The 11844-nt window shown below is 36.6% G+C and overlaps 1 protein-coding gene across 1 annotated transcript; it reads left to right on the top strand.

Annotated features, from left to right (window-relative positions):
* The first annotated feature begins 2764 nt into the window (after positions 1 to 2764).
* Positions 2765 to 4228, top strand: LOC123562076 (piggyBac transposable element-derived protein 4-like). The gene has a single exon (XM_053520983.1). It carries the CDS (start codon positions 2765 to 2767, stop codon positions 4226 to 4228), a length of 1464 nt encoding a protein of 487 aa, XP_053376958.1.
* Positions 4229 to 11844: the final 7616 nt, after the last annotated feature.

The following is an 11844-nucleotide window of genomic DNA, read 5'->3' as shown; positions in this document are numbered from 1 at the left end:
ACATTTCTAACGGATGGACGGACACACACACCGGGGGTATAGGGCGTATAAAAATCAAAGATTGAAAAAGAAATAACGGACACAGAAATTTGTTAAGTCTCCAACTGACATGCTTCTGAAACTATAGTTATATTAATCAGTTGTAGTAGGTGCACTTATACTTCCTTACTATTGAGCTAGCTTTTACAGTCGGCCTTCAGTGTGAAAGGTCCCAGGTTCGATTCCTGGACATGCCTGAAGTATTTTCAGTCTGTTTCATTTTGTGCCCAACGTAAATAACTCGCAAGTAGATATGAATGGACACCTTGGAACGTCCAACAGAGGTTTAAACTTATGGAATTCAAGGATGAATTCTAAAATGGATGCAGGTGTATGTAGTAGGGTAGAGTACAAGGATGCATTTATACTTCCTTGCTATTTAGTTACCTTTTATAGTGACAGGGTCGAGTGTCCGCATTAGGTGTGAGAGGTCATGAGTTCCATTCCCGGTCAGGCATGAAGTATTTTCAGTCTTACATTTAGCACCCAACGTAAATAACTCACAAGCAGATATGAACATTTTGGAACATTCATGAGTTTCAAATGCCTGGAATTTGAGGATGAATTCTAAAATGGAGGGAATATGAATGGACACCTTAGAACGTCCCACAGAATTCAAGGAAGAATTCTAAAATGGAGGGGGTGTATAAAGTAGAGTAGAGTGTAAGGGTGCACTTATACTTGCTTGCTATTGACCTATCTTTTATAGCGAAGTGGCAGAGTGTCTGCCTTAGGTGCGAGTGGACCCTGGTTTGATTACTGGCCAGGCCTAAGTATTTAAATTGGTCTCCATAAAAGCTAAATACAAGCCAGTTTTCATTGCAACTGGTCACTCCTTAATCAAGATATTGAGCAGAAGTTTATCCAGTGTCATTCAGTTGTGATGTGATTGCTGGGGTATGAGCAAGCATTGGACACTAGGGATATTGCATTAGCTCTGATGACTTAAGTCAAAGTGAGCTAAAAGGGAACAAGGTAAGATCAATGATAGAAGACACTAACAGCTATTTCTTTTATTTTCTAACAATATTCAACAGGAAAAACTTGATGCAGCTCATCAATATAGGAAACTAAACAAAGTACGTATAAACATGAATGCAAATATATGATATTATTACATACTCGTTTCTATTCCCTGTTAAGTTACACTGGTACCGGAAACGTCAATATTTTCCCATACACTGACGCCTGAATTTCATATCGGGTGCGTGACGTAATTCAGTGTGTTGTTGCACTATTTTTTTCTATTTAGTTCAGTATTGTCAATCCTATTCAGACTATTGAACATATTTATGATATTTACATCATATTTATAAGTGTAGATGCGTATGTAATAAAAAGGTTATTATCTTTGCATCGGGAAATATGCACTTGTTCTTCAGCGGAAGAATATTGCGCTCCTAAAGTCGCGCAATATTTCCGCTGAAGAACTCGTGCATATTTCCCGATACAAAGCTAATAACCTATAACTATTAGTTCACAAACTATTAATGAATTCTAACCATATCATCAATTAGAAAATGTAAATATGTTGTGCTGTATTTAATTAACAAATTCTTCAGCTTCTTATATGGCTGCTTCTACGTCTAACAACATACCTGGGCCCTGTCATCAAAATTTTAAAGTCTGAAACGACTTAAGAAGGACAAATATTCTATTTGCTATCACTTTGAAACAAATTCTCTTTTAAAGGCAGAGATTTTGCTGAACCATTACTTGCTGCAGACTTCTGCAACATTTCCTTCCTGTCAAAGCCTGTTTCATGATGCCAGAGCATAATGAAAGTTTAGCAGTCTATCTTCTGCCTAACTCCTTACTGGGATCACACACCGATGACGTAGCTGATGTTTCCGTGAAATTCAGAGCGAGGCTAGTTTTGACGAATTCTACAGAGTTTTTTCTTACAGATTTAATTTCAAGAAATTTGTTTTTCTATTACAAATATCATCAAATAGCTTTCCGGTTATCAGGGAAGCTCTCTGTGAACAAGGCCTATCAGAGCAAGCTGCCGGAATTATTTCTGTCACAGGGCTCTCGCGAGTGGGCTACTTCAGCGAAATAGGCGCTCTAGAACTTCAAACTATGCTCAAATCTAACCTCAAAGAGAAATGCAGGTCGCCCGATTTTCTTTGATTTCCGCACTCGCTAATTACTGCTACCCGGACTGTTGACAATTTGCACGGTGTCATAATGAGTGTCGAATACACAAACACACGCCGGGAGCATAATTTAAGCTCCGCCTACCTCAGGTACTTGCGAGATTTTCCCGAGAAGTGTGAAAGCGAATCAAATTATCCGATACACCAGAGTCTATTGTGTTAAGCCAATCAGCACCGCGTTTACGTCTTTGACACTTCGCGTTAATTGTCAACATGTTCGAGAGCAAAAAAAAACCAATGTTTTATTAACTTATTCAGGCCTAATCCCTTGAAAATCCGTGATATGAGATAAGCGCTCCAAGTCGGATCCCTTATTAATGCGTGATGATAACGATATAGCGTAAGTCGGGTCCCGTATTAATGCGTGATCAACCGCTTGTTAAAAAACGTTTGATTGGTTTAACAAAATTATAAACACAAAGGGCTTTCCCAAATATTTAGCCAGTCAGATAAAAGCTTTAACTTCGCAATGATGTTAAAAATATTTTGATTGGACAAGTATAATCTGTTTTATTCTTATGTAAATGCGGGAGTTTCAAAATGAAAGAAAAACAAAAATTGTAAACATGGCGAGCTTTCATGAAAATGATTTTTCAGATATAGACGACACAGAAATGGAATATATGATGGGATTTAATGAAACCGTGAATGATTCAGATATTTCTATGTCTAGTGATGACGATGTGCCTTTAGTTGACTTAATTCAGCGACAGAATGTGAACCGACGTGACCAGGAAGCGGGTGGGGTACAAGAATGGAGTGCAAATTTTAGACCGATAAATGTTAACGTTTTCAGTGGAAATCCGGGACCTTCCGTGATTATGGATGTAAATAAAACTGAAATGGATTTTTTAAATTTATCATTCACACCCCAGATGATTCAACAAATCGTGGATGAGACCAACAAATATGCACCAAAAAAACAGCTGGAGAAACCTGATGATAGATGGAGGAACGTTACATTTAGTGAAATAAGAGCCTATCTTGGATTTCAGATTGTGATGGGGATTATTGCAGCACCAAACTTGGATATGTACTGGAGTAGTGATCCTATGTTTAGTCCATGTGGAATAAAAGAGAGAATGACACACGATCGGTATGATAAAATCAGTAAGTACTTCCACGTAGCTGACACAACATGCAATCCGGCACTCGGACAACCAGGCCATGACAAACTTTCACATGTTCGACCGATTCTTGAAGCCGTGCGTGTAAATTTGATGGCCAATTATAAACCGCACTGTGAAACGACAGTTGAAGAGGCCATGATTGGATATACCGGTCGCTTAGGATTCAAACAATATGTGCCAATGAAGCCGACTAAACGTGGTATCAAAGTGTGGGTAAGGATGGACCCTCACAATGGATATGTGAATGACATTCAAGTGTATTTAGGTAAGGAGAACCGTGACGGAGACAAGGGTTTAGGGGAACGAGTTGTGATGGATTCAGTAACACCAATTTTGAATCGCGGACATCATGTGTATTGTGACAATTATTTCACTACGGTAGGACTATTCGAGGAATTACAACAGCAAGGAACTTACGCGTGTGGAACATTTAGATCCAACAGACGAGGAATTCCGGACGAAATAAAACAGCAGAAGCTGAAGGAACAAGGAACATCTATCACGATGCAGAAAGGAAACATGGTTGCGACAGCTTGGAGGGACAAGAAGACCGTATTCATTTTATCTACAAACTTCGATCCAACAACGCCGAGGACAACAGTTCAACGAAGGCAGAAAGACGGAAGTCAGAAAGATGTTTCTTGCCCGGAGTCCGTACAAAATTACACAAAGTACATGAACGGTGTTGACCATGCGGATCAGCTACAGGCAATGTACAGTCTAGCGCGCAAGTCAGCCAAGTGGTGGAAATATCTTTTCTGGTTTTTAGTTGATCTTGCCATAGTTGGAGCCTATATTCTGATGAAGGAATCACCAAATCACCAAATCACCAACAGAAGACAAGAACAGGTGTTTCAGACTCTGAATATTTGTTCAGGTTTTGATTATCGGGTTTACTAATTTTTGATGGACATTTACCATGTCCGCTGTCCAACATAATGTTAATTTATAGTGTTCTGGTTCCTGCCAACGCTTTAGGGTCACAAGAGATGAGTGTCACCCATATATAGAAAATGAAATTTTGAATTTATCTGCTTAGAGGGCGCTTTCTGCATTTTGGTTGGTCAAACTGTCCCTAGAAAATAATAACTATATGCAAATGCAAAATTTGCCGCCTTGCCAGAGCGCAGTTGATTTTTAGAATTTGTCGAGTAAGGCACGAGTTCTATATGTTTCAATTCACTACGTTTTGGGCACAGATAGCATTGTTCAGTAAGTTAATTTTTTGTTTTTACTGCCTTGTTCGGAGGAATTATTTTGTTCAAATAATTTATTTTGAAACAATTACACGTTTTATTGTTAAGGTAGATGATTTTATATTTTTATTAAGTAATGGCTTTGTTCACATAACTAGTCCAGGATGCCCGCAATTTGTTTGTTAAAGATGTACAATGTATTATGATTTCTTTATGTTAATACTTGTATGTTCGTATGCGGTTTTATGCGTATTCTTTTATGTATTATGGTTACTGATAGTTTGAATGTTTTGACTTTCAGATAACCGCTACGCTACACTATTGTATGTTCTACGTAAGGAATAAAAGTGATTGAAGTAGCGCGTGTATTGCATCTTTTTCTTGTTGCCCAAAATACTCGGGGTGAAGCTGCCCACTACAGTTATGAAGTAGTGCTATAGTACATATTAACGATTGCAACTCAGTTAGTAAAGAGTTGACAGATCGACAACAGGAAAACCTAAGCCACTGACACAACTGGATTTTCGAAAGAAACTCGCGAAGCAGCTAATTGGGGACTTTATGCAGAAAAGGAAACGCGACGTGCTCAAGGAAAATATTCAGCTACAAGGCAGGATATGCTGGCCAGCTAATTTGGGAAAAAGGCGAACCTGTAAAATGTGTTCAAAAAATGGAAAGCGACGCGAAACACAGTATGGTTGTGAAGGATGCGGAGTGAATCTTTGTGTTGAGTGCTATAAGCCGTACCACGCTGAAAAATTTCCGGAGCGATTTGGGAAATAGTGCTCAAAATCAGTGTGTAAATAAATTAAATCTCTGAACATCAAGAGGGCTTGTAATTCATTAACAAAATATTAAATAAAATAAATATAAATATAAAAATCTATAAATTTACTGCTTAACTTCTCTATTTACAACAGCATCTGTGTATGTATAAGCCGCATCATGAGAAACCTAACATAGTGTATTTCGGACCAGCATGGATCTAGATCAGACTGCGCGTACGTGTTATGTTGGTTTTCTCATGGCGCGGCCCCTATATGGTATCATCATTACCTGTCAGTCAACAAGAATGACATTTGATGTAAATATGTTTTATTATAATGTCTATAAATTATTTAACATTTCTACATTTTAAAAAATTCAAAGGGGGCCTCCGTGGCCAAGTGGTTAGAGTCGTTGACTTCAAACCATTTGCCCCTCATCGATGTGGGTTCGAAACCTCATTTGGGGCGTAGAATTCTTCACGTGAGGAAGCCACCTAGCTGGCTTGCGGAAGGTCGGTGGTTCTACCCAGGTGCCCACTCGTGATGAAATAGTGCACGGAGGGGCACCTGGGGTCTTCCTCCACCATTAAAGCTGGAAAGTCGCCATATGACCTAAAATTGTGTCGGTGCGACGTTAAACCCAACAAAATAAATAAATAAATAAAAAATTCAAAATAATTACTTGCCGTCTTGAAAGTGTGCTAAATTAGAAATGTGTGTTTATCGAGCCAATGCAGTGTCGCGACTAGTTATGCGAAAGTGAAATTGTGCGCGTTATTCATTATTCGATATGTGGAAAATACAGGAATATATAAAGCGCAGAGGAAAAAATATATAGTGAACATCAAGGAGTTGGTAGCAAATTAAAAAATTAAGTACCCCCTTCCCTAAAAAAAACCCCAAAAAAAAACAAAAACAAAAAAATAAACAAAAAAAATACACATATATATTGTACATTACTGTATATAAGTGAAATGATTTTATTTGACAGCATGCCCAGATCTTTATTGTAAATAATGTACATACATGTATATATATACACATATATATATATATATAGCTTTTTTACATTTTTTTCTATATAAAATTAGAAAAAAACACTACCAGCTTCCTTGAAAGTGTGTTATTCAATGAAAATAAAAAGAAAATAAGTGCAAAGTCTGTGAAATCAGGAAAATTCAGTGTAATTGTGCAGTGTTTTGTGTTTATTCAAGCCTTGGAATTTAATTAAATACAAAATATATTGGATTAACTTACATCACAAGAAAGGTACAAGTATGCCCAATATGCATATGAAGTTTGGTGAGTCTGTATTTCATAATGACCCAGTTACAAGCTTTTTTGCATGGCATGTGCATGTTGTTCAAAATCCTTGTACAGGATTTATCAGTTTATCACTTTTGCTGTAGACTCCAGCTATAGATAAACCCTTAGACTCTTATCAGAGATAAGTTATCAGGCCTGAATGAGTTAAAGAAACTGCTGATTAACCATGCGATTAACTGGAATATGGTACACAATTATTTGTTATCTATGATAAAAGAACGACATGTAATGTATTAACTACGTTAAATTGACTTCCATCGATGAATTTATTTGAATATGTATTTCTAGCTTAGACATTTTACTTTCAGTTTTATAATTCGAGTGAGATACTGATATCCTTGGTGAATGACTCGGTGCAAAGAGCTATAATCAAAGGCCTGAAGGGCCTGAGTCAGCTAATGATTGATGTACTGACAGTATAGTCTACCAGTTTCAGTTTGTTTTTAGTTTTTTTCTTAAAATTTCATAACACAGCTCGATATTTACTCAAAATATTATATCCGGATAGGATTACACTTTTCTCCAGTTTCAACAATATATTTTACAAATTGTGATGATACGAAGATATTTAGCAGCAATTGGCAGTATCTGACATTGAAGTTTACGGTTAAATTACCTCTTATTTAAATCTTTTCATAAAAAAGTTGTTTAGTTTCGTGAAAGCAGCCAAACATAGAAGATCTACTTTCGATTTCAAAAACTACAAGAAAATACAATTTAATGTTTCGCCGATTTGTTTATTTCTCGAAAAATAAGAATTAAAATCATTTTTAATATCAGTAGTAACTAAACAAACCAGTAAGAGCTTCTTCTTCCGATAGTTTATCCGTTTACTGACTGCAAAATTCAACCCACACAAAGTTTATAGAAATCATACGATGAGTGTTTACGTTCAATGTGGGAGAATTAAGGCTGATCGGCTATGTTACCTAACGCATCCAGACGATTCAGATTTGTTTTTAAAAAAGCATTGTGTGCATTTCTGTAATTTTATATACGTTTTTATACGCTTAGAAATTATTAGACATGCGTATTTGCATTATTTCTATACGTAATTTACGCTAATACGCATCTTATCTGGAGCCCTGTGGAACTATTTTTTGTCTTTCGCTGGATGTTACCCAAGCTTTGTAAGCCTGCACAATTCTTAAAATGCACAGTTATGCTTAATGAGTTACATTCGAGTATTGCACAATTACAAGTCATAAATATGACAGATTACATCGTATATTGGTCATAGCAAAGGGAATTGACACAACTTAACTTCATTCATGCAGTGAACTGTTTGAAGTTTGAGAAATCTAATGGAACTACATCCCTTCATGTGTTATTCGGTCCATTTAGAGAATCGCTGAACAGCAAGGACTCGCTTTCAGCCTTTAGCCGACTCAAAAATAAATACACTTCCACTTCTTTGCTTGGTGTTAAATGTTTTTTATCAAGAAACAAGAAAATTACAGCCACCTTTCGAATCACTCAACATCATTGCGGTAGAAAGTCTTCCCACTTCTCCCTAAAGTCTCCCCACTTCTCCCTAAATCAGCTTGAGGGAGAAGTGACTTCTCCCAAAATTTTGGACCTAGCTAGACCCCTGAATTGATAGCTGGAGAACGTCTACACAGAGACAGTATGCTACATTCATCAAACAGCGGATAAAATTTTGTCATAGAAAATTGGTGGATCAAGTTAATCCCTCTGTGAAAGACATTATACACTCCCTTACAACATCTTGGTTTAGGATACAGTACCTTGGGTATTGCAAGGGCTGCAGTTAACGCATTCATTTCACTGTGTAGTGGAATTGATTGCAGCTCATGCAATCTGTTAAAGAAATTTAGAAAAGGGATTTTTCATAATCTTCCAAATTTACGGAAATTGGCTGTTGTTTGGGATGTTCAAATTGTTTTGGACTTTTTAAGTATGGAATCTGACAACTCCTTTGAAAAATTGGGTTTTATTTTTGTTACTTAGTGCTCAAAGATGTCAAACGCTTCATGCTAAACAGCTAGAAGACATTTTAATTAATTCTAGACAGGTTACAGTGTGAACCCCACACTTATTGAAACAGTCCAGACCTACTTTTCACTTGGACCCTATAATGCTAATGGCTTACCCAAAAAATTCAAAACTTTGTATTGTCTCTGTGTTAACACAATATCTTGAAAGATTGGCACTTTGATACCCAGGTGACACACCTCTACTGATAAACACTCAGAGCCCTCATCAGGGTGGTCGCGAGCCACTGTGGCCAGATGAGTTAAACAGATATTATTACGTGCTGGTATTGACAGTAGCTTTACAACGCATAGTATGCCTGCAGTTGCTACTAGTACAGCAAAAGTTCGAGGAGAAACATTGGAGAAAATAGCCCAGACTGCGGGTTGGACAAATGTGAAAACATTCAGAAGGTATTATGATAAGCCGTTACAAAAGACAGTTCAATCTGTTATCCAGAAATAATTAGGTCACTGTATATAACTTGAATAAAATCTCTGTGTGATCCCTATAAGGAGTAAGGTGGAAGATAGAATTGACAGATTAAACGAGACTTACCTGTAACTTCAAGTTTGATCGAGATTCTATCTTCCACCAATTCCTTAACGGATCATACACCCTCCCAGCCCACCCAGTTGGGGCTTGATTTTTTTAATTTTTACTATACTTGTAAACATGAAACTTTGTTCCTGTTTGACTGCGTATCTCTGAAGCCTGAATTTCATGCAAACATGAACTAGTATGATCCTTAAGGAATTGGTGGAAGGTAGAATCTCGATCAAACTTCAACTTACAGGTAAGTCTCCTTTAATCTATCAATTTTACATCAAAATTTCAAACTTTAATTGTTGATAAACAGATCCAGGTCAATGCAGACTCAAGATTTTCTTCTGCAAAGGATCATAATCAGCACAGAATACAAAGTTAAAGGGTCATGCCTCCAGATCATGTATTGTCTAAATGTTTTAAATACTGCAGCAAAATTAATCACTACAGTACATTATAATAATACAGCTGACAACTCCCGACACTATACAATAAATATTACTTTTCATTTTTAATTTCAAATGGGTGTACTTTCTTACTTTTGAAAAAGTGACATAGATCTGTAGGCATATACCTTCAAATCAAAATATCATAATATATCCCTTCGAAAACGTAGAGTGATAAAGAAGACAGACAGATTATAAAACTGACTTTGGAGACAAGTCTCGCTATTGACAAACATCAGAAATGAACTCAAGAATTTTCAGATCAGATGTTAGAGGTATGGGACTGGTCCCTGTAATCAATTTTATACCCTGGGAACTAGAGTTTGAACAAAACTTAAATTAAAGACACTTGTTGCCTTTTCTTGTATGAGAGATGGGGCAAAAAATTCCCAATAATAGAATAAGTTCAAACTTTGTATATGAACACAGTTTCATGTTAGAAACAGAAAAATGCTAAAACAATCATACATCACCATGCTTGGCCTCAAGTTATCTGCCCTTAAATCTGATTTTTTTTTCAAATTTGCATACTCAAGGGCAGATAACCCTTGAACAAGCATGGTCGATTTTTTTTTCATAATTCTGTTTCTAACATGACACTGTATTCATATTATACAAAGTTTGAACTTATTCTACACAACTGCATGTGCATGTGTCCTTAAATGTACATTAAAACTATTCACTAACATAATGAAAATTTATCTCACAAACACATGAGCCATGTTAGACATGGCTAATCCCCCCGCCGGGCATATTATAATTGAAGGCTAAAGTTCCTGGCAAATTAGTGTCTGAAAGTATTGATTTTGGGGAAAGCTTTGAAGAACCGTTTAGTTGTGGTCCGCATAAGAGGTTTTAAGATGTGGAAGAAAGAATAAGTCAGTAGTGAGGTGGTTTACTGTTAAATCTTATTAATTTTCATGAACAGTATAGCTATGATGTTTTTCTATATGGCTACTGTAAAAAGAAGGAATGGAAAGCTAACAGGGAACAAGAGTGCCAGAATGTCACAATATATGCCCGTCAAAGCAAATTTCTTTACTCTAGCAGCTGTATTTGCAAATGGAATGTTAATTTTGTGGTTGTTTAGTAATCATTGTAAGTCTTTTGTTTTTTAAAGTCCACGAAAAAACTCCTTACCAGGTAGAGATACCTTATATATAATAAAATACACCTAAAATTGGAGAGTAACATCTATGTTGTACCACAGAAAAGTGGTCTTGTTTTTTCCCTAGGGTCAATTATAAAAATGTTACAATATAAGTTATTTATAGTAACAACTAAGGGAAGTTAATCTTAAAAAAAAATAAAAAAAATTGCAAGTCTACATAAAAATCTTTATCAGGTAGAGATTGGTCAAAATACACCTCAAAATTGGATTTAGCACGCTTGTTGTATTACAGAAAAGTGGTCTCGATTTTTCCCTACAACTAGTAATGAAAAAGTTACAATAAAAGCTATTTAAAGTAACAATAAAGGGAAGTAATTCTAAAGAAGGGAACTGCGCATGACACTTCGTCTCATGATGGTGTATAATTGTGCCAAGTTACATCAAAATCCCTCCATGCATGAAGAAGAAATGCTTTGGACAAAGTCATTCTTGTATCTGACCTTTGACCTCTAAGTGTGACCTTGACCTTAGGCCTAGTGACCTGGATCTTGCGCATGACACTCCGTCTCGTGGTGGTGAACATTTGTGCCAAGTTATATCAAAATCCCTCTATGCATGAAGAAAAAATGCTCTGGACAAGGTTTTTATTCTTGTATCCTTTGACCTCTAAGTGTGACCTTGACCTTCGACCTAGGGACCTGGTTCTTGCGCATGACACTCCGCCTCGTGGTGGTAAACATTTGTGCCAAGATATATCAAAATCCCTCCATGCATGAAGAAGATATGCTCCTGACAAATTTTTTTAAGAAAATATGATAAAGGGGAATAACTCAAAAAATAGGCACGGTAGAGTTATTGTTCTTGCACATTGCACTTCCTCCCAATGTGTTCTATCAGTGTATGAAGTTTGAAGAAAATCCCTCCAGTACTTTTGGGGTTATGCTCCGGACAAAATGTTTTAAGAAAATATGATAAAGGGGAATAACTCAAAAAATAGGCAAGGCAGAGTTATTGTTCTTGCACACTGCACTTCCTCCCAATGTGTTCTATCAGTGTATGAAGTTTGAAGAAAATCCCTCCAGCACTTTTGGAGTTATGCTCTGGACAAAATTTTTTAAGAAAATATGAT

This window comes from Mercenaria mercenaria, chromosome 13 (genome assembly GCF_021730395.1).
Source record: "Mercenaria mercenaria strain notata chromosome 13, MADL_Memer_1, whole genome shotgun sequence".
Classification (NCBI taxonomy): domain Eukaryota; kingdom Metazoa; phylum Mollusca; class Bivalvia; order Venerida; family Veneridae; genus Mercenaria; species Mercenaria mercenaria.
This window is presented reverse-complemented; position numbering and strand designations above follow the sequence as displayed.